Source organism: Opisthorchis viverrini (genome assembly GCF_000715545.1).
Source record: "Opisthorchis viverrini unplaced genomic scaffold opera_v5_1, whole genome shotgun sequence".
In the NCBI taxonomy this organism is placed as follows: Eukaryota; Metazoa; Platyhelminthes; class Trematoda; order Opisthorchiida; family Opisthorchiidae; genus Opisthorchis; species Opisthorchis viverrini.
This window is the reverse complement of record NW_008751657.1, coordinates 9,271,282-9,294,906: the sequence shown is the minus strand read 5'-3', so window position 1 is coordinate 9,294,906 and position 23,625 is coordinate 9,271,282. Positions and strand designations below refer to the sequence as shown.

The 23,625-nt window shown below is 45.1% G+C and overlaps 2 protein-coding genes across 2 annotated transcripts in view; both read right to left on the bottom strand.

Annotated features, from left to right (window-relative positions):
- Positions 1-5,475: 5,475 nt before the first annotated feature.
- The window catches only part of T265_00160 (hypothetical protein), a gene marked incomplete at both ends in the record, with an annotated part of 56,849 nt that continues 38,699 nt past the window's right edge, over positions 5,476-23,625 (bottom strand). Inside the window, 6 exons of the mRNA XM_009163817.1 lie at positions 5,476-6,147; positions 8,640-9,479; positions 18,344-18,438; positions 19,757-19,946; positions 21,101-21,441; positions 22,088-22,661. Coding sequence (XP_009162081.1) covers positions 6,013-6,147; positions 8,640-9,479; positions 18,344-18,438; positions 19,757-19,946; positions 21,101-21,441; positions 22,088-22,661 — 2,175 coding nt within the window. The remainder of the gene's footprint in view (positions 6,148-8,639; positions 9,480-18,343; positions 18,439-19,756; positions 19,947-21,100; positions 21,442-22,087; positions 22,662-23,625) is intronic.
- T265_00162 (hypothetical protein) lies at positions 7,829-17,765 on the bottom strand (the record flags this gene model as incomplete). The annotated part of the gene is made up of 4 exons (XM_009163819.1): positions 7,829-7,969; positions 8,640-9,479; positions 13,162-13,441; positions 17,686-17,765. The coding sequence occupies 4 exons, from the start codon at positions 17,763-17,765 to the stop codon at positions 7,829-7,831; spliced, it is 1,341 nt and encodes a 446-aa protein (XP_009162083.1).

Genomic DNA, 23,625 nt, shown 5'->3' with positions numbered 1-23,625 from the left:
TATATATATATATATATATATATATATATATAACTGGTTGTAATTAAACGGGAAAAATGCTTCTCAGCTGGCCTGATGTCAGATCACACCAACTTCAGTTCTAGTGCAGTTGCCTAGGTGCAATATAAGGTTGGATTTATCAGCGTTATTTTGTTACGACAATATCCATGTCGTTATCGTGTGCTGTTGTCCGATAAATAGATGCAGAATAATTCGTAAAAAGTGCGTGGCTCTCATCATCCTCAGAAACTTGTTAAACAAGTTGTCCCCAGCGAGATAATTAACTGGATTCAAAGGGATGGTGAACCACCAAGTGAGTGACCGAAATAGGGTATAAACGATTTTAACTTAAATAACAATACTGAAAACTTCGCTCAGGGGGGAGAATGGGATGAAATTGCTCCATACTTTCCGTACATAATTTGATAAGGAGTGATATTGCCATGACACGGAATCTGTGCAGCATTTGGGCCGTGAAGGCACATCCAAATCAGTCCACAGAGTTCAAAAGCAGGGATTTAGAAAAAACTAACTGGGCTATTTCCACAGAGTTCAAAAGCAGGGATTTAGAAAAAACTAAACTGGGCTATTTGACCAAGAATTGTATCTGATCATACTACTGTTGCAAACAATTTCGAAGCACGTATTTCACCAACCCTGGCGCCACTGTTGTGACCTTATTGGGAGAGGAGGAGTGAATTACAGGCGCGTTACTGGTTCATAGTGCATCTAAGTTACAACTGATTACGAAGGCTAAAACATTCGGACTGGCAAATAGACATCGGTCAGTAAAATCTTAAATTAGATTACCGGCACAACACATCAGTAACACAGCTAATCGATAAGCACTCACGCATCTAACTGTCTGGGTTAACAAGCAGACGAGTGTTTTCTTAACCAAGAGTCGTTCGGGTCAACTAGGCAGGAACGCATTTTTCACCAACCGAAGTAGCGTGCTGAATCCGTACACATCCAGTTAGATGGACGAACTTTCCCCCGAAGAAACACATGCATTACAAAAGAAAGAATGCACTTTGCACGAACCGAAGCAGAGCTTCAAGGTTACCTTCCACTCATGGCCGACGTTGATTTGAGGACGAAACACTCGCGTTTGAACACACGTAGTACGAGCGTATGACATATGGGTTTTCCGCCTGATGAAACGACGTCCTCACATAGATCATATAGCTAGCTCCTGACACCCGCCACACACGTTACCGGGGCCGGACGATGAAATCTCAACTCCACACTCAATTCACTCATCCGGCGAAATGCCATGAGTGACTGTCATTTGATTCGGATCAGAGGTGGTTAGTCCGCTGTTCGTCTGCTAACAGTTGGAGCCACAAAAGGATTGCGTGGAACCGAATTCGGTGCTGAATGCAGTCTCTTGGCGCCGATTTGGACCTGAGAGAATGCGATCGACGGGAAAAAACGCAGAAGCTAGTCTAAACATGATGACATAACGGTGGGCACTGACACGAGTAACGGCATTAACCGGTAACTACTAGGAGTCTCAGCGTAATGGCAAACTCCCCCCAGTATTGCACCAAGAAGTACTCAATGGCCCCCGATTAGTTTACCATTAAGATGATTGATAACCGTTGACCATGTGGTTACTAATGCTGACATCTTTAGGATGACAAAATGGGACAGGTGCTGAGAAAAAGTGTAACAAAGTTGCTTTGGTTCCAGTTGCTGACGTTTAGCAGTTGGATTCGGTGAGCACACTAGTTGCCCACTAGGTCAATCCTCTTACGTGTATGCCCAAATGTTGCGCAAGTCAACGTGATCGAGGTTGCATTAGAGATATTGAGCCTCTTTCGAATGGCTCGCTTGTTCTGGGGCAATGAGACACATTTTAGCTCAACAATCAAACACTATATTGAAAGTTAAAAGGTGCTTTTACACGTGTTTTTTCACGATACTGAGCAGCCGTTCGTCCTCCGTGAGGTATTGACTGCATCTATGCCTGGTGCGATAAGTTACAACGAGCTTCCCTGGGTAGTTGTATTTCTCACATCAACACGCACGGATCAACTCACTCCAGCTCTCCATTAGCAGCCTTCCAGCTCACTTCACAGGCCTATCGCGGTTATGGTTGAACAGCATGGCCTAGAAACATGTAAACCACAACGGAATAGCTGTGCTCTCAGTTACGCATTCATACAGAGTTTAGAAACGGCTCCAAACTACCGCGAATCCAGCGCAAACAACCTTGCTTACGAAAACTGGTGGTAGCTTTGGGTGATTCGACGGACTGTGGTTGCATAACCCCACAGAATAGCCAATTGCAAGGCGACAAAACTCAGGGGAGGGGGCAAAACGTGTCGACCGATAAACTGGCGTTCAGTAATGATTTCTGAAGTCAGGTAAGCTAGGCCATTCCAGTTGCCTGGATCAGGATAAGGTGGTGTGATTCTTCTACCATTCAGAATGATGAAAGTTGTCAGTATTCATTCCACACCGAAATGCATCAAACCCAATCATCCGTAAGTCCGCAAGGCTCGTTAGTTTGTGACGAGGTGATAAAACGAACCTGGTTGCTTCATCGGCCTTACACCAGTTTTCAAGCTAGCGATACACCTTGGTAAGAAATCCTTGAGAAATACACTTATTTGAGTAGTTTCCCGTACAAAAAATATTTGAGAATATTCTACAGTAGGAATTCTCCACAGCGGCAACAATTGAGCAAGAAACACTTTTCATTACGCTCATATCCAAGGAAGGATAAGCTGTAACAGACGAAGTAGCTTTCTTGCTTAGCGGATAAACAGGGGAGCTCAATCGGCATGCATTTTTGTCGTTTGCCGGTGTTTCGAGATGTAACCTTCTTGTCCCATGGAACAGGTGAACCCCGCGGACAAAGATCACCCGTTACTCCAGGGAGCGGTGACAAATGAGGTCCGCTGGCTGATGGCTGTTCACCTGATCGAAGTTACTCTGTTCTAGTAGGTCATCACTTGAATAAATAGCAGACATCGTTACACGAACTACAAATAATGACTCGAATGGACCCGTCTCTTGTTTTTAAGGAGAAACCGGAACATTGATTCAGGACTCGGAACGCTGGCTGCGCAAAACTCAACGGTAGTGGAACATGGAATGCGGAATCTCGAATAGAACAGAAAAGGATTGCTGACGACTGATGGAAGTATGTTTGGAAATCGAGTTTAGATAATCGTCTAGAAGACAGTAGACGTCATCCAGCAACAAATAGTTGAATTTTCTTTGGAGCCAGAAACGCTTGCCAAGTTATGTTTCAGCAGAGTTGGTGGCAGGGTAAAAGTTTCGGCCAATGGAAACCGACCACTTCGAAAAAAATTCAGCCACCTAGACAGAAAAAGAAAAGATAGCTTCCACTCCAGTTCAAACGACAGGGTAGTGGACTTGGAACAAATACCGGAAGTTCGCTTGGAGCTGGGTATGTACTGCCAAGTGTTGGACGCACAGACCTGCTATTTGTGCACATGAAACCCGTTTTCTGGGCAGCATCTATAGTTAAAACGGAATAGACATCTCGTGGATCACTATAGCAACGGAATCAGTAGAAACTGTTCTTTATATGAGTAGGTTTTACTTCTCGTTTGAATAAGCATCTTCTGATGGTATATCTTGAAAATAAAATGTCTCACTTTAAAAAATATGGCCCAAAACACTAGGAACCACTTTCCTTTCTTGTGAGCCGGAAGACTTCGCTTTTTCTCAGAATGTGCGGTTTCGTAAGACTCCCGGGATAAAAACGTTGTTGGTGATCTCAAGGCTGTTCATTAGGGAGGAACCCGTGAACGCACCAACATGGCGTGTGGTAGAAATCGCTGAACCAAAGTCTATGCACCCTCCGGTGACATTCAGATTGTTCAAAAACGTAAGTGTTTCAGAAACTTTCAGTATCCTCTTCGGCGTGTCCAGTGTGGCGCAGACGTCTCGAATGGTAGTTCATACATGGATCGGCACCTTGGGTCAGAAATCGAGCGACTCGGTCTTGACTTAGCGTGAGATTCGCTGCTGAAGTAGGACATGGACCACCAGGCGTACGCTCTGGACCTCTGACTACCGTTCGTGGCCAGCGTCAGTACGGATTGTCTGTGCAGTAAACCCCTCAGATCACAAGAAACAGTCGCCGCCAAGTGAGGTCATTCCTAGTTGCTCAACAATAAACTCAATCCCGGAAGAGGATACTGTCAGTCGATCCCGCTGACTGGTTGCCTGGGAGGTGAACAACTATTGACTGTTGCGTTGTGACACTTAATTATGGACTTCGCATGGAACGACTGTTTAGTTCTAGTTAGACAGATTCTAGTAATGGGAAATACAACAAAGCAGTGGTCGCTGTTATATCACAGAATTCCTTTGATCTATAAGCCCAGATAATTAGTAACCTCCAATTAATTTGCCGTCAGGTGGAAAATATTCAGAATGTTTGTACTTTTAAGTTTTTGTTCGAAAACTGACACACCTACTTGCTCTGTAACGCTTTGATAATGTAACCTTTGTTTTTCACCTACCTAGATCCTCAAATAGCGTTGTTCTGCTTGGATTCGAAAATATGCAAAGATATTATCTTCCCGACATCAGTCAATTCTTGATCCACAGGAACGGGGTGAACTCCCCAGTTCATACCAGTATCACATTTGCTCTTACCTCTGCGCGCAGACCATAGCAAAAACATAACACGATTCATTCATACACTCCACGGCTTGGAACTGGACAGTATTCAGACAAGTTGAACAAGTTGTATTCATAAAACTTGCTAGTCGATATTAATTACAGAATCTTAAAGAGACAGACAGAGACTTTGGGCAATCGCTGCGATTTTTGCCAATTGAAAAGGAATACCGGCAAGCGGGTACACGGAACACAAACAACACGAAAATCCCCAGCTGTCGATTTTGCGTATTAACGATGTTTGTGACTGCGCAAAAACACTGGGTGGTGAAAATTAGTAACCAGTAGAAAAGAAACGGTTCGGGGGAGGGAAGAAGCAGATCCGGATTCAGGGGGAAAGAACCGAGCATATGAAAGAAACCGTGAGCAGCACATTTACAAAAGAAGAGCACTGTACAACAGATTCGGAAAGCAAAAGAACTTGAGATAAAAAAATGTACATCAAAGCAATATTGATGGGGTAGGCTGGTAGGGGAAAACACAGGTCAGTGAGTACGTGCGATACAAATTAGTGCGAAAAGAATGATGAGGTTTGACAGGTGCCGTGGAGAGGATCGGAAACATGAGAAGGATGGAAAACAGCTTCGGAAATGGTTGGAGTAACTGACTGTGAAGTGAAGGCACTCGATTAGATTTTTTGTACACACTTGGCTGGGTCGTTGATTTTACCGGAATTGGGAAGATATGTATTCATACGTCAATGTGCTGTGGCTGGTTGAATACGACTAGAAGTGAGACGACTGGGGGCAATGACGGCGTCTGGACCGGATTCGGAAAGCAAAAGAACTTGAGATAAAAAAATGTACATCAAAGCAATATTGATGGGGTAGGCTGGTAGGGGAAAACACAGGTCAGTGAGTACGTGCGATACAAATTAGTGCGAAAAGAATGATGAGGTTTGACAGGTGCCGTGGAGAGGATCGGAAACATGAGAAGGATGGAAAACAGCTTCGGAAATGGTTGGAGTAACTGACTGTGAAGTGAAGGCACTCGATTAGATTTTTTGTACACACTTGGCTGGGTCGTTGATTTTACCGGAATTGGGAAGATATGTATTCATACGTCAATGTGCTGTGGCTGGTTGAATACGACTAGAAGTGAGACGACTGGGGACAATGACGGCGATCTGGACAGGGGAGTCCTGCATAAGTACCAAGAACCGGCCTTAGACGATAAGTAAACATTATTGCGACTGGCAAAGTGGGCGTGGCTGTGTAGCCAAACAGGAGGATTGGAGTGTGTATTGTAGGCTAGAGAGAACAAGACCCTGACTCAAAGATAAATGAAAAGGGCCAAGGGCGGAACGGTACATAGGGTGCTGATGACGGACGAGTAGTTAAGAAATCAATTTGAGGTGGACAGAATGCTGCGGATTGCTGCATCAATATCTGGGTCTTCGGAATGCTGAACATTAGATGCAATATCAATAGGACCATTCTCTAGCAAGCGCCTTGACGGTTTGGACGAGTCCTCGGGCAACTGGTGCGAGAGAAAGAAAAGTGAGAACATTAAGAGAAATTTAGAAGTTTCAGTTGAAATTAAATAAGAATTTGAATCGGTTAGACTGCGCGAACCAGGCTAGCTGACCAGGGATACCACGACCTTTCTGGTGACAGCATAAAAAGAACTGACGGAGTATAACTGAAATCGCCCCATTCGATATGAAACTATTTTTCATTGAAAGCAGTTCCCGCTGGATAAATGGTGTTCGGCTAGTCAAACTCAACGACCTAGATAGGTTAATCCGGCAAGCTGCATCATCAGTAGAGTGAGGAAAGTATTTTCTACACAACCAGCTCACAGGTGTCCAACTGTCCTTCACGTCCTAATCTCTTTTTAAGACCATCAAGGAACCGACAATCTCCTCGGCATTAAGTCGCCATCCCGTCGATTTACCATTCGTTGGAACTTGCCACCATTTTATGTTTTGATTCGATGGCAAGTGCAGACATGGGACTTTGCTCATATCCCATTCTATTAATTTGCAAGCTCCCAGCATGCGTGGTACCGAACTCCATAATATTACCCCAAACAAGTAGATTACTTCATCACTTACATTGTTGTTGTTGTTGTGTTTAAGCATTTAGACATGAAATCTAATTAGTGTGCTCTCCTTCTATGGTTTTGTTTCGTACTAGATTTGTCTCATGACGTGTACGGGCTAGAGTGTAGCGTACCACTACCCATCGTGGATAATATTCTTGCAATGACAATGCATACCAAATAGACATGTCATGGAGCTGAACTCGGCCTGGACCCGAAGACCGTAGACACTCGAGGCCATATCTACTAGCCGACGGTTATCGGAGGCTCACCTAGATGAACGTTTGCTTCACCTACGAATCCAATCCGCTAAAACCGTCAACAATGAAGGAGGTGGAAGCCGGTCACGAACCCATCATCTACTTCTACTAAGAGTAAAAAGTGTCTAATTCTCGGGTTCCAAAGAATGTTATCTAACAGAGCGAATGTAATCATATTACCTGTACGCATGTCGCTGTCAGCGATGGACTGATTAGGAAAACTTGTTAAAACAGCAACTAATGACGAGGGATGAGTCAGGAGAAAACCGAAATGTGGTGAGGCAGGATGTAGTTGTCACAACTTTTCATGAGACGAATCGGTCTGCTGATACAAGTGCTTGTCATGTACTTGTTAAAACCAACCTAAGGTTCAGAAATTTGGGCCCGCCTGGGATTCACGACCACGGGTTGGGGACCTCAGAGTTGGTTAATCACAACCTCATGCTCTCTTGGATTAAGGACAGAGCATGTGGCGATTTCCCACTTGCAAACCCTGCTGATGAAATCTCACCAGAAAGGAGATAAATTGTGTCGTGGTACTTTCTTTCGATTATGAACGTAACTGGCTTTCCGTCTCGGTGACTATAAAATAATAAAAATAAATCGTCCAGCTGTAACACCCTTTCTGTGCCTAGCTGCCATGCCACACGAAAGAGGGACGAGGGCTGGGATACTGCCAGGTCGCCCAAGCCTAGACAGGGGAAGTCGAGTGGCAGAGGCTGGGTTTGAACCACGGACCTTCTGGCCAGTAAATTCGCGCTCTAACCACTTGGTCCATCTCGTCTCTAGGCGCATTTTTGACCCACCCCTTCATTGTGAATATCTTACTCGTTTCTGTTAGATGTTGCTCGATACCTTCACCGTCCCAGAAGTATATGATGTGTTTCATTAATTCCAGTCAAGTTTGCGAAACATTCGCGTGGAATTTCGAATTTCCCTTGTAAACTTGGTTCGAGATACACACTGAAATACACACAATTTTCTGATACAGGTGGGGTCTAGCGTGACGGAACTGCTTTGCAGGTTGATCTAAGTATTTGTTGTCATAACCGGTGGTCCTAGGTGGGTGGAGCTTGGGGTGACAAATCACCTGAAGTGAGTGTTGGTACCCTCCCTCCCCCTAACGACCGCTTGAGGAGAGAACTCCAGATTAGGAATACAGATCAACCCGCATTTTGAGGAAAAACACCCACACAGCACTCTTCCTGTTTCGTTGTATGACAGCGAACGGCGATAAAGCGCTATCGAAAAATTGTTATCCTATCAAGTCAACTAGTTCACCAAAGAACGGGAAAGGCCTACCTCTCCGCCACTGAACACAAGGCCAGTGTACCAAGTGGAACTTTAAACGGCATCACGAAGTTAGGTTTACGGTGAAATATAGTGCATATTCATTCAAAGTGTAATGTTCAGTGCGTAGCTCTCGATTCCCGTACACTAAAAGATCGGTGAACCGACATGGAAATTGGGATCCATATATGTGCACATAACCACCTACCCTCCTAATCGGTTGCGAGTAACACTGAAAAAGTGAAGCCTACTAGGGATTAAATCGAAATCACTAAGTTTTGGTCATCTTAACGTGGCGTTCGCGCACTGCTAGAGGTCGGGAGGCTAGGGCTGGGAGATGAAAACTTACGGAACGCTGAAGAATATGCAAAAACCTACCAAAGAGTCGGAATTGCTCTCCAGACAAGCATGTAGTGTTTCCGATTCCATTTCTTCTATGTCCATTCCTTCATCTCGCATAAGTTCCTGCCACAAGTCATAGGTTTCATCAAAAGCCACCGATTCGTCCTGATCCAGACTGGGACCCGCCAGAGAACTCCCGACCCTGCCATCCAAAAGTCCGTTTGTAGTGACCAAATGCTCTGTAGACTTGGTTCTGGACTGTCGGGTGTCCAAGCCAAGTAATGCATCAGCTTCAGCTTCAGCTTCATCAGAAGAGTCTTCATTCCTGTCTATGTTATCCCCCAAGGAATTTGGCAGGCATCGTTCACTGGGGTATATCACAGTTGCGTTATTGGTGGGAAGATGGTCGGAGATGCCGTTGAGACGCTCAAGATTCAAACCTGAGCAGAAGCCCGATGCAGACTTCAAAGATTCATTGGGAAGTTCAGGGAAGTTGATTGTAGCAAAGCGCGTAGAACCATCCGGGCTGAACTCCAGAGGACGTAAGTAGGCGAGTGGGCCAAGAAGTGTTGACCAGGGTGGTGGAAGAGCCGAAGAGCTATGTTTTAGGTACACGGGATCTGGAAGTTTTTTACGGTGCACAGGCAACGGATGCTCAGGGACGGAAGAATCCACAGTATCGGGTAGAGGAGAAGACGAACTGACGCGAGAGTCAGAGGTGTTGTGTTTGCATTCTGACGGAACACCATTAACGTCGATCAGTTCCTTAGTGGCGATGGAAAAGATGTTTTTCTCAGCCTCAAACACATCTCGTTCCAAATCGAGTGCCATTTGTGCCAGCAGCAAACGGTCCTCTGTACCGTCATCGAGTAGACGCTAAAATGAATGAAGATACTTCCCTACAGAGATTCCGTGTAGACAACATCCATCAACATGATAGAAGTGGGTGAAAGATGCAACACTATAACTTTTCAAAGCAAACATCATAATAACCTGAGACACGAAATTTGAGAGAGCTTCCTAGAGTCACCCAACGACCTCGGGTACGAAAAATCGCACATGAGCCTCTTGCGAAAGAACGACCAGAAGGTTACAACTGAGACTCATCACCTTGGATAGCTTCATAACCACTTCTCTAGAAAAGTGAAGCAATGACATGGTGTTCTCATTGTCTGCGATTCCAAAGTAATCATAAACAAGTGCTCCTCAAGTAGCCGCTGAAACACCTAAACTTCTAGCGCGCAAATGCAATTTGTCCGTGTTGCCACAGGGGCTCTGATAATACTGTTTTTTATGATACTACCACCCTGAAAATGGGTAATCGAATCGAGCAATATCCGCATTTCATTCACGCCGACCAAATGGTTTGTATCAGGAAGGTCAGCTTCCTGAAAGCAACCACTGAATGCCCGGAACCTACGGAGACTCAGCTCCGCTGGGTGTTGACCAGACAGACAACGCCCCCTCAATATGCAACGCGTCACAGCCTTGCATCAAGCCCAGACAGCGCGAGTCAGCGTTGATCAAGGACAGACAACGCTTCCGCAATATGCAGCACGTCGCTGCCTCGTACTAAAGCCAGACCGCGTGCGTCAGCATTGAACCAAGTTCAGACAGTGTCCTTCCAATAAAAAGCCTGAGGCCGTTGTACTTTTCGCACTCGCACGCACTCACGCTCTCGCACCCACTTTGTTGGAATATAGCTACTGTGTCCCCTTTCGTGAGCCTTTTTCTCTTCGACACTAGGCACTGGAGCGGGTCAGCAGCAAATACCACAGGCCGACGAATCAGCAGATATAACAGATTGGTTGTTATGGTGCTATCCAGCTTACTTACCCCCAAATTGTATCGTATGCAATTTCAAACTACGTAGTCGTTTTCGTCCATCTCTTGAACAGAAGACAACAATGACAAAACCACATGAACGTACTGGTTTGTTGTCATGGTAACTAACAGGATTTCGGTGCAAACCAGACAAAATAGCTCGACCAAAACACGGTTAGGTGCAAGTTTAAGGCACGCTCATTGTACGAAGCAATGAGGGAATAGGAGTTTAGACAAATGGCTTCACTAAAAACGATGGTTGAATGATCGACCTGGGATGATACGCTGCTGCATCGCAAAAGCTGTGCTGATGGTTAAAATGTTTCCACTTCAAGTTACCCGGTTGTGTGCTGAAACCAGTAAAAAGTGTAAACCATCCCTGAAAAGCTGTTAGGATTCAATTGAATCTTCCAAATGGGTGTTTGGCGAATCGCACATAATTAGGATTCAAGCAAGGCATGAGGTTCAGGGTAGCTCGGTAACTGCGTCTACACGATGAGACCCAAAAAGGTCGAGGCCGAAAGTGAGCTGTCGAAAAGTTTTCAGCGGTCTAGGGATAGTCTATCGTCAATGTTTGAGAGTCCTCTCCGAAGTGTAGGTATGGCATAGCCAGTACATTTTACCTGTGTTCGACAAACAGAATTGTTTCGCCGACCACAGTAGTGTGAAGTGCCCCAGGGATAAGCTGCCTACTGATCCTTAAGCCTTTCTTATGCCCGAGCGACGTTCGGGTTTCCTCGGAGTAAGACATTACATGAGATCTCCGGTAAAACAGTACGCTGAGAGAAATTCTATGGATTCCGAATGTACACTTATTTTTTGAGGAGCAAGGAAGACTGAGGAACGGTTTGTCGGCCTAACTATGCCTCAAAAGTTGGAGAAATACTAAATATAATAGTAGTGATGATAATACTTAGTTATTCAGCTGTAACACTCTCTCTGTGCCTAGCTGCCACGACACGTGAAGGAAGCACATGGAATGGTATAGAGCCATGCTGCCAAAGCCCACGCGGGAACAGTTGAGATGCAGAGGTTGGGCTCAAACCACGGCTTCTCTGGTTAGTAGGTTTGCGCTTTGATCGCTGAGCGAGCTTGAAGCAATTATGGAATAGTGATAACGTTAAAATTACAATATCGGCTATTCATCTTCGCTCAAGGTGGATCCGATGAAATACTGTTTTTCCGATACATGACACGAAATCGCCCCACTGGAATAACAGCAATAAGAGATTCGAGTCCGAAAGACGCTTCACAAGATTACGCGCCTTTTGAAATCTGTGAGCTTGCATCGTAAACACGCATTATCAGGTCACACACTGCTACTTCGAAAGCCTGGCCAACATTAGAGGAGTATCTTAGTTTTATCTTCACTAAAAGAATTAAACTATGCCCGTTCTACTTTGTTAACCCTAGGATGAATTGATTTTTTATTTCTGAAATATGGATAAATAAGCTTACTCGAACCCATGCGTATAACAAACTTTGTCAAAAAGTCAGAAAACGTTCTGAAAAACCGAATTCATCCGCCGCACACCAGTCTGAATCCAGTTACCATCGGACACATGAAGTGGAAAACTGGTTAGCATCAGTTCTCAAACTAGACATTCTTTTCACATTTTTCCCAAAATACTTTGCTCTTTTTAGTCCAGGAAACAGTTTGCAATTAAGAATTGATTTCGGGACGCTTTCCATTGTCCCAGGTATAAACTAGCCCAGAAAAAATCCCCCGATTCACCTGTTTTGGCCTGACAAGACGCAAGTACGTTAAAAATCCCTATCTCATGCATAACCTTGAGGTAGACAAAACACCCAGCAAGGACATAAGATTGAAAGCTGGCTAGAGCTTATTGCTCTTTCGGTAACCGGAAATGGCCGACTGAGTGAAGTTTATCCAGTAAACCAAAACAAGGCAAATCAGGTTAAGAGGTCGATTTCCGGCATACAGGCATGTAAACTGGGTTCGGTTAGGAAAATAAATTCACAAGTTTGACCAAGCATTGCTCGATGTATCCGAGGAAGAGAAACCGCAAGACAGCTGTATGATCTGAGAATAGCAACTGCAACTGTCAAGTACAAGTGATAAGATACAAAAGATACACAAGAATATCCAGTGTCCACCGAGATTTTTGATAGGCTAACTGTTTGCTAACTGGCTGGAATCGAGTCTCAATAAGACAACCAATGTGCACGCAGTCGCCCAATATCTCAAGGTGCCTCCTTTCTTGTGCACAGGAGTTACCTTTGTTGTCCTTCAGCAGCCACGGCGAGACAAAGCTGTCATGGGCTCAGGGAGAATATCCCCACAATTTTAGCATCGTAGTGACATAAGATGTGGAACACAAACGTTGTTTCAATTCAGTGGGAGCACCATTTCCTGCACCATATTTTCTGTTAGTGCCAATGTTTGTCAGTAAATCTGTCAAGCCTGGGATTTACGGTGATGCTTGTCTGGATCAATGCCCTTCGAATAAGACATGAACCCACAGAACTACTGGGAGCTCTACGCATGTGATGAGGATATTTGTTGCATATCCTGTTCATTTTATTGATTTCAGCCTTCATCTGGCCCTTTAGCCACTTAATTTCTGGGATTCGTCCAACTCGAATACCGACTCCATCCTCCGCTGGAGTTGCACCTGTCGAATTCGATGCAGTTTGTCTCAACAGGGTAAAACAGGTTGAAACAGAAGCTAGTCAATCGCCTTCAGTGTAGTGAACAATTATGATCATAGACAGAAAAAAATCGTTTGGCTGTAGCACCCTTTCGGTGCCTAGCTGCCATGCCACACGAAGGAGGCACGAGGGCTGGGATACTGCCACGTTGCCCAAGCCTAGGCAGGGAAGTCGAGTGGCAGAGGTCGGGTTCGAACCACGGACCTTCCGGTCGCGCTCTAACCACTTGGTCCATCTCGCCCCCAATCATGGACAACTGAGAAATCGGTGGAAGTAAGTGCCGCTTATGATGAGCTGATTTTATCAGGGTGAGTAACAACTTTGCATTGGCACTTCCGAAACTGATGGAATTGTAGCACGATGTAACACGATTTCGGTGAAAGGGTTAGAATGTAGTGATCCGGGGAGCCAACTGGGGCGCGACTGTGTGCAACAAACGTGTGACAAACACTTGGTCAAGTCGGGTGTGAAGAGTTGAGGGGAACTGCACAATACCCTTCAGTCGTATCGAGCTCAGAAGTAGTCTGGTCCATTCAGATTAATCAGTAGGGTACAAAGAGTATTGTTCAAGTAGGAAGTTACTTAGCTGGACAAGGAACCAGGAAACAGGCACCGGTTCGGTGGGTGCTTTGTGTATGACTGCGAATGGGATCAGGCGGTAGTTGTGCGGGAAGCGGAGTTTGCATTATGCGATTTGGCAGCTGATGCACCCCGAGAAGAATTGAAAACGATCGTTTAAGAAGCAACACAATTTCCTGTTAACGTGGGCCGCGTTAATTCAGTGAGCTTCACACAGAACTGAGCTGCGCCGTGGGCTACTCATCCGGGTTCTCAGTGTGGAGAAGTAGAGTCGAAAACCTAGATTTTACATCGTTCGAACGCCAGTACCAGATTCAAACTTGCTCCGTTTTAATGAGCTCTATTCACTAACAAGTAATGAAGCTATAACCGGAGGACAGAAGACATAAGAGAAAAGAACGGTTTTGGTATCACACAGTAGTGAAGAAAGCTCTGAGTTGTCATATGCAGGACGGCAGTACAAATGCACCCATTTAGCTTGCGGATTACACGAATGGGTTTGAAAGCAGTGATAAAGGTGAAATGGACCGACTCCATCGAAGTCATTGCGTTAGCAACCAATGCCGCACAATACATGGAGACGTTCACAATTGGTTAGTTTTGGCGAGTCAAGTCTACGTAAAATAACCATAGCGGGGTAGATAGCGTTCAGAAATGATCGTGTAATGCAGCACACAATCTTGGACAAACCGATAAGTGATTCATCCTTGTTTATCATGAGGATGACCGGTAGAGGACTGTACACAATTTTTACTAACCTAAATTCAAACTGAACATGGCCTGATTTCGATTGGTAGATATATATCTAAGTGAGCCGAGTTCTACTCAACCAATAAAAGGCAAGAGACATGATAGTACGCTCGTAGTTGCACTAAGTCAAAATCATTTGCTCAATCTACGAAGTGACAGTATGATGATTTTACTGACGGCGGCTCCACGGTACCAAGCGCCCTTCAAGGTTGTGCGTCCCAGAAAATCCGTACAGAACAACCGAAAGATTGCAAATGCATGTGTTGGCACTCACTCTCACATGTGACAGTTCCAATCAACGAATACATCAAGTAATAATGGATGAATGATGATTCATACTCCAAGAGGACGGTGGTTTATTCTAGGAAATGCCAATCAAGGGAAGTAAAGATCGTGGAATCATTTAGCTATCATGAAGACGAACGTACGCAATGTTGCATAACCCAGTTGTTTCCATGTGATATTGTCGGTCCTGTGAGATATCTGTTCAAAAATATATCGGGTGGGAAACAAAACTTTCTATCCTGTTAAATTCTTGCTTTGTCATGAGAAAAACTTCTAATTGAGCAACAACTTGAAGGTAGCAGCACTTTGGGTGTTCTCAGATGGCATTTCTTGTAGAAGTTCATAGATGCGAACATTCGTAATATATTTTGGTATCTGCTGGCATATCAGTTGCGGCTACATTTTCAGAAACGCGCAAAACAACTCCTCAGTTGCAGTTTGATAAACACAGTGGTGTCTTTTAACCGGAACAGAAAAGGTGCAATAGGTAATTTAATTTGGATTTAAATGATTAAATTAGAATCAACTGAGATCTCAAATACGATTGTCTGTTGGTTAGTTCTCAGATGGTACATAACTTCCTTCACACATGCCAGCAGGAACCTTAGCGAGACATCTTCCGTTGGTCCATCCCCTCTGGACTTCTGAAGTGCACGCTTCAGAGTGTCAGCGAAGCATTCCGCCTAGCCGTTCGACTGTGGATGAAACGGCAACGAACGGACATGAGTTACGCCAAACTCCCGACAAAACACTGCGAACGCCCACGACGTGAACTGATTATGAGTGTCGGATACAATAATACCTGATGCTCCAAAGCGACTGAACAATCGTCGGAGCTCCAGGACTGTAGCGGCAGTTGTGAAGCTTTTCAGTGGAAGAATTTCCGTCCACTTGCCGTAGGCATCGACCATGACCAAACAGTGTTAACCATTCACAGGACCTACATTATCGACGTGAAGATGAGACCAAGGTTAGGTTCACTGTGGCAATTACCATGGGTAGGTTTTCACGGGTGACTTGGATGCTTCACCATCGCAGGTAGTTGCGCTCGGCTGGTGTCAGGGATCTGGGCCCATGCACAGTGAATTTCTGGATGCTGTGCGGAACCATGAGAAATCACTGCGCCAATTCCCTAGTTCGAAGCATACGACGCCATAACCATTACCAGTGACGAATCGTAGGGGGTAAGATGCAAATCGGAACTCAGCATGGATTTGACAGAGTCAGAGGCATGTTGGCATTCTTCGGACCACATCCACTTGTGGTCGGGGGTGATACCAGGTAGGCAGAAACGAACTGTAGTAAATGGCGAGACCTAGGAAGGACTTGAGGGGTTTTAGGTCTGTGTGTGCTGGTATACTTTTGATGACGTCGGTGTTCTCCGGGTCTGATCGGCAGCCGTGTTCATCGATACTGAAACCGCATGAAGACGGTGCATTTTTCTCGGCGCACTCTGAAGCCATACACTTGATACGACCTAGCACGTAATCAAGGCGCTGTCACAATTCGTGGGGGTTGGAACCCATGACGACGTCCACGAACCCACGATGAGATGTCCAAATAGGCAACAACGCCGGGGGTATCCATCAGTATCGCATCCATGATCTGTTGAAATATGACTAGCGCTGTTTTGACACAGCACTGGAGTATACTGACTGAGGTGTGTATTGGTCAAAGGTTCTCGGGATTCTTGGTCGAGCTCAACCTAGAAGTAGATCTCAGCCTGAGTGGTTAGAGTGCGAATTTACTGACCGGAAGGTCCGTGGTTCGAATCCGACCTCCGCCACTCGACTTCCCCTGTCTAGGCTTGGGGAACCTGGCAGTATCCCAGCTCTCGTGCTTCCTTCGGGTCACATGGCAGCTAGGCACCGGAAGGGTGCTATAGCTGAACGCTTATTAGATCTCGGCCAAATCAATCTTCGCGAACAGGTGGTCTGGAGAAGGCAGAGGGCACTGATGGGTATCATGTGTAGCATTGAGGCAGGGGGAGGAGTCCGCGCACAAGCGGATGATCCTGTTAGTCTTCTTCGCCAATTCGATCGGTGCGACCCATGCAGAGTAGTTAATAGGTCGGGGAACACCAGCTTTCGGTAATCGGTCCAGCCCCTGGTAACCGATCGCAGGCCTGCAAATATTACACCGTTCTAGTCTGTTGGCGAATATAGATGCACAGCATTGTTAATGAATACTGAACTGTGAAGTTTGATCGCCAAATTTCGCCGTCATCAAAGCCGAGGTCACGGGCAACTTGGGGAAAATGAAGTTTATATACCGTCCGTGCTCCAGTGTGTCGAGTTTTCATATCAATAACCTGACTTTTCATGTGTCATCGAACATGGAAAAGTAAGGTTTGAACACGTCTCCGTACCGTTTGAACCAGGAGTAAAAAAAGTGACCTGAAAGAGGGTCGAATCAGAAACTCCGTGATTGAGGTTGCAGCAGCATCAGCTGAAGAAACAAAGGATTCACTGTTAGCGGCTGCTGGTTTCTGGATATTCAGTGTCTGAGTCGGTGATTCAATGAACTTTAGATGCGCTTCTTCAAACCGCCTTTGATGCTGTTGTAGAAATTATCGGAGCTGCTTAAGTTCGATAGACATTATGATTTCTCGTTTGCCAGTAACGCGAAGGGTAACCCTACAATTGAGTTCATTGACACTAAAGTGTGCACATGGGAGGGGCCGTCGGAGGAGGGTTACAAAGGTTCCTGCTGGCTTATCGGGCGATGCCAAACCTGAAACCCGCCTGATGGAGTGTCACCAGCAGATGCACCGCTCCGAAGGAAGCTTCGAAAACCGCATGACACTATCCAGCCGCAGAAAAGGCAACTTAGTCGCCGCAACACGAGAAAAGAGAACCGCCATCATGGAGCAGCCGCCCGTTCAGCTATAATACCCTTTCAGTGCCTAACTGCCATGCCACCAGAAAGAAGCACAAGGGCTGGGATACTGCCACCTTGCCCAAGCCTTCACATGGAAGGTTGAGAGGCAGAGGTCGGGCTCGAACAACGGACCTTCCGGTCAGTAAATCTGCGCTTTAACCACTGAGCCATCTCGCCCCCAATGCTCAATCAAGTGGGCATCACATTCATTCAAAAATCTGTATTTTGATCACTGCCATGAGTTGAGGAAAAACCGAACTGCCATTTCCCCCCTAGCTGTATTTCACTAAGACAAGGGTATGTGGCTGCTGTCGTAGATAGTCGACGGAATTGTGCTTTTGTCAGAGTTGTGGCTTAATTAGTTAGTCCAATAACAGACTTCCTTCTCATTTCTTTCAGTTTGAATAGCAGGCAAGCACCAGGAGTGTCTGATTAAAAAGTGGAGAGAAAATCTGGAGTCAAAAGCCAAGAAAAAACCTATGGACAAGTAATGTTTCAGCCCGGTCAACAAATGGAAGCAGTTCGGGGAGTGAGGATGGATAGTAAGACGTTAGTAAGTAAGTTACAACGGGGAGAAACAAACAAATTCTGCTGGAACGGCCAACACTGGATGACGTAACTATCCAGAACTTTGACAAGTGGTTACAGGGCTGGTGGTTTCCCGCAAATAAAAAGCATCAGTGGGTATCAGTAGTTTATGAATACATACTAAACCGTCGGAAAGAAAGCCCGCACAAAAAGACACTTACCGTATTGTCCAAGTACAGCTGAGAATTAATCGCCTCGATCATATGCCGTTTTCGTCCCATGAGTACGACGGAGGACTCCTCCAGAATTTTATCGACTGAAAGTGCATGCAAAACAGGGCACTTTGCGTAAGCAAACAGAGTTTTATAATTTTCGCAAAGGAAACTACTCACAAGGTTACTGAAAACTCTTGGATAGCCCATGACCGGTTTCACCCTTCATCATCAACTAGGCGCAGCCACCGAGTTTCCGTCAACCTTTTGTTCTACTTGCACCCAAATTAGACTGATTTCGACAGATACACTCACTGGCACAACAATTTGGTTTTCACAGGAGACTCAAGTGAAGAACATTGTAAACCAGAGATTCACTTGAGTCTCCCGTAAAAACCAAATTGATTTGCAAATGAGTGTATGTGTAGAATCTTATAATATCCTATTTAGACCAACAGACTCGATAGAAGCTCAACTGGCATGAAAATGAATCTGCTAAACTATTCAGATTAGGAGCGTGGGAAAAGCCACAACATCCTTAGAACAGAACGCTAGTAGTTCAGGTGGTATGCTAAAGTGGTGGTTTTACGAAGAGCAGAGGTAAAAACATTTCCAGAGGATGATAGGAACATAACTAAGCAGCTAACAAAATGGATATCCACACGGTCGATTTATAAGCTACAAACCATGTAATCTATGTAGTGCGGCAGACTCACTCAGTGACTCACCTTGTCATTACCCGTCCAATATACGCACTTTTAGATACCCAGTCCGGTTTGAGTTAATATTAGGGAACTTAATGGGCGACCAGTGATTGAAGCGAAAATTGGTACTTGGGGATTGTGGTCATACCGCCTATCAGACTCAGGTCAACAGCAAATATGGGGAGATATTTTATTGGAAATGCCCCATCTTTTTTCTCGACATTGATTCCCTCAAAATTCTGTGATGCACAACCTATGAAAAGTCGTTTATCGTTTACGGACAACCAACAAGGCAACTTTTAGAGTGGATGTAGTTCGCGTAACTTGTGTGGTTCATCACCATCATCGTCATCACTGATAGCTACAGGAGCGGAGAACACTGATAAAACACTAGAGGACATGTGTGTACTCCGTGTTTAAATCAATAAGAACAGGGAGGCGACCGATTCGTGTCACGAGAGAACGGAACCTCAAGTGGATGTCATTAACATGCAACAATATATTTTCAAGACAGAAAATCGTGTGCAAGCTGGAACCAGACTCTTTTTACCAAAGGGGAGTCGACCAGAGCCATCAGGCGAGCCTTTTTATACAATGGAAGAAAAGAAATTGAAGTTCCGGCAGCTTGTCATTTAGACATGCTATACTATACACTAATCTCGGGAGACAACAATATACGACACAGGAGAAGTTGGATGAAGAGAACAAGTGAATTCACCTTTAAGCAAAGCCTCTTTCGTATTGTCAGCATCTTGATGGATATGATAGTGGGCGAGTAATTCAAGGAGTTGAATCGATGTTAATTGTTGAGCTCGACCAGCCATTTGCGCGTCGAGATCTGACAGCTTGGCGGTGGAGTATTTCAAATCATTCACCAAATTTGCACGCATGCGGCTCAGGCGTTGAACCTGACAACGAATAAACAGAGATTTATTGAAATGGAGCCCACGCATTACACAAGTTACTATGGACTCTAACTAAAGCACTCCGCCAAAAACAGCACACTCCACTGACAAACAAACTGTAAAGTGAGTATATATGGTTAATTCAAAGTATCTATGAGAAATCAGTCGATTCGGTTGACTCCAAGTAGGTTGTAAGATTCGGCTTCCGGTCAGTCTTACAACCAAGGATTTCCGTACCGAATCGACTCGATGAGTGCAGATGAACAGTTTTATACTCATCGTATTTGTCAGTCCCATGTCCCTGTAAGGTGATGTCGAGTAGTAACGGTACATCCAATGACTTGTGAATTCTGTGGGAGCGTCGTTGTTATTAGGAAACCGGAGCGGGAAGAACGAAGCAAATCCTATTCAACACCAAAACTGAGTGGCTCTTCGCATTTCATAAGCCCGTGTGATTCTAGCGGCAGTCATTGAAGCTCCAAGATTCACACCATAGATGTCGAATTCTTGAATGTTCATTATCGCCCTCGGCTGCACATTCTTCTTACGAACGACGAGTACAACGCCACTGTGAATTAAGAAGAAACACCCTACGTCCATGAGAACGATGGCGATGATGGTAATCTGAACCAGCTGTACAGCAGGGTGATATGTTATCCAGAAGTAGCTCTATCGAATTCGACAATATAAACCTTCAGATTAACAAAAGAGTTAACTTGGAAAACAGCTGCTCCAAATAAAGTCCTGAAGTCAATAAAATAGCACGAAGTTATTGGGGGCTCGGAAGCGCGTACAAAAGACAGGAAGACAAAGGCACTACCGCTATGACAATGTGTCTGTTGTTGTATGGCCGCTGTTGAGAAAACACAGGTAAATAGTAAAATAGTGAAATGTTCGTTACTCTTCGTATATCGAACATGTCGTGCATTGACAAATGAAGAGTCTCAATAAGAATCCATTGACGGTTCATGACGAAGCTTGAAGCAACCTACCCACCCAACCCCAAAGGACGTTGTCCTTCAATCCCGGTAGCGCGCTCCGTTCGCAGGATATCAATGTGTTGTTTCAAATACGACTGAATTGAAAACAAAGATAGCTAACGAATTAACCGCTAGCACTGGGTACATGGAGTCGACAGAAAAAATGGCATGACATACCTGCTTCGAACACACAGCGTTGTTCAGTCGGTTTGCTTGTGCAACCCCCGGGGAACTGGATTGGACTTGCGCCGAATGGGTGAGTGGGGGTGCACTTTCTGAAAGGGGTAGTTCTGGCTGCGGGGTCGCCGATACTACGACATTACAGCTGGTAGTGGGCAAACCCGTCGAGCTGGCGGGTATCATCACAGGTTGTTGTTGCATCACAAAAGTTTGGGTACCAGGGGGGACAGAGGTGGAGGAGATGAAGAGCCCACCAGGACCGGAACTTCCACCTGGTAGTGTGGGAAGACCATGGGCCATGGAGACACTTGGTATGGTACCCAAGGGCGGTGCAAAAACTAGAGGAAGTTCGGAGAAATTATGAAAATGATTCGCAAATAGAGGGAGGATCGTTCGTTAATCTGGATACTATATAAATTTTGCCCGCTCACACTTATGAAAGGTGTGGTTGAGTACGATGTCAGTGAAGTCTTCAAAGTGCACACGTTTGTTGGGCAGTTCGATTTTCCGTCGATTTTAGTCTTTGACTCACTAGGTGGACTTTTTTTACCACATGAGCTACCTACTAAAATGGTCAGTGTAATGGCATCAGTAGACATAAAATTTGCCTGAGTTGTCAATGTGTGAATCTTTCATTTGCAGCTTTTAGTAAAGATGTGTTGCTGGTGCAGAGATCCCAGAAGTTTGATGGAGATCTCGTCCTGTAAGTAAAGTCAATCTATGCTGAGAAGCTTAGAGGCACTGTAAACCTGTTTCATCCTTATTGGAAATTGACCGTCCGTAGCCGAAAGTGTTCTAACGACTAGCCAGGAGGTCGCGGATTCGTGAGATGCGCACGGTCGGTAATTCCCAATAGAGATGTGGGGCGCATGGGCTATGGAGTAAGAGCTAAGGATCTCCAAATAAGCCTTTAAGGAATCCATGTGTTAATCACGATATACTACTACAATCACAAAAATAAAGCAATTAGATATCGTGGCTTACTTGGTGTTGCTGATCCCTGAGCACCAATAGGAGGAACTGCTAACGCAGTAACCACGCCCATGACAGGGGTCGACGATGTCATTGTCACCGCACTGCCACGAACCATGGGATTAGAAAGACCTGGAGTAGGTAGCATAGGCCGCGCTGCAACTAGCCGCAAACCAGCTGCATTACCAAAAGCCGCCGGATGCATTGGAATAGAGGGAATAGGAGCAAATGAAGGAATAGTGGAGTGCAGGCGGATCGGCTGCTGGGGTAGTGAATTTGATGTAATATGGGGTGACGTGGTTGTGCAGACGACCGTTGCTGAGGAGGACATTGTCACAGGTGTCATGCGGCCGCGAATACTAATAACACGTGCCTGTTCTTGTTGCAGAACCGTTAATATCTCGGCCTGACGTTGGGACGTGACGCTGAATAGCAAGCGCTCCATATCGACTTTTTGTGCCCGTGAAAGGCGGAGCTGATACCGTTGCTGATTCAGTCGAAACTCTACGACGAACGTGTCCGTCATAGGGGCATTGACCTTTGGCAGCAAGGAGTTTCGCGCGAGTGTATCCAGAATTTCGCGGCGCTGCGATGCGAAACCAGAGTAATAAATAGGCGTGTAAATTTTAACGGAAATAACGAAAAAAATTAATATTTTATTTATAGGTTTTTGTATCGAGTCTACATATTTTTGTAACTGGTGATCCACGAGTAAATGTCCGTAACCGGTGCTTCACCGATAGCTATCTCCTAAACACTCAAAAGATGTCATGTGCCCTGCAGTAGTTTTTTTATCTACTGAAGATTGCGCAATGGATGTTTCTGTAAGTTCATTCAAATTCTTGGTCAAAGGGACCCAGCGAACATCATCGAAAGACCCACTATTAGAGCACTGGTTAGAAAACGGTATGAGTCGAGTTAATTTAGAAACATCCTCACTCTTGAACTCAGCAGCTGAAAGACGAGTCCTGCCGTTCAGTACACGATTGGACAGAAAACGCAGATGACCGATGGTCAGATATATGATTTGGACATTGGTTATAGAAATCTCAGATAGTAGTGACAAGCCAGTGACGACCCTTTCATGCATGAGCATTTACTCTGGGTGGACAGCTTATAGTGGTCCGCAAAGAGTTATCCAGCATTCTGACAAGATACGAAAAAAACGAAGGCTCGAGTTGATCATAAGAGTCTACCGTGGATAGATTCCCATATGGACATGACCACACGCTAGGTACGACCGCATAGCAAATGTGCTACGACTCACAAGTCAGCTGCTACGGTCAGACTTGAATCTTTACTTTTTTTCAATATGAGACCTGTTCCGTCGAGTCACCAAAGGAGTTCGCAAGGCCGAACTAAGGTGAGAAATAGGAACACAACTTCCGGCTAGCCTTTTGGCACACCTGTAGAAACAAGTCACACGGCGAATATTGACACAACGCCTTGCGAAGCAAGCATACCATCACGGAAAGCAACACACCAATTTTTACATTCCATTCATCGAGGATAAAACGCATATATATATATATATATATATATATATATAT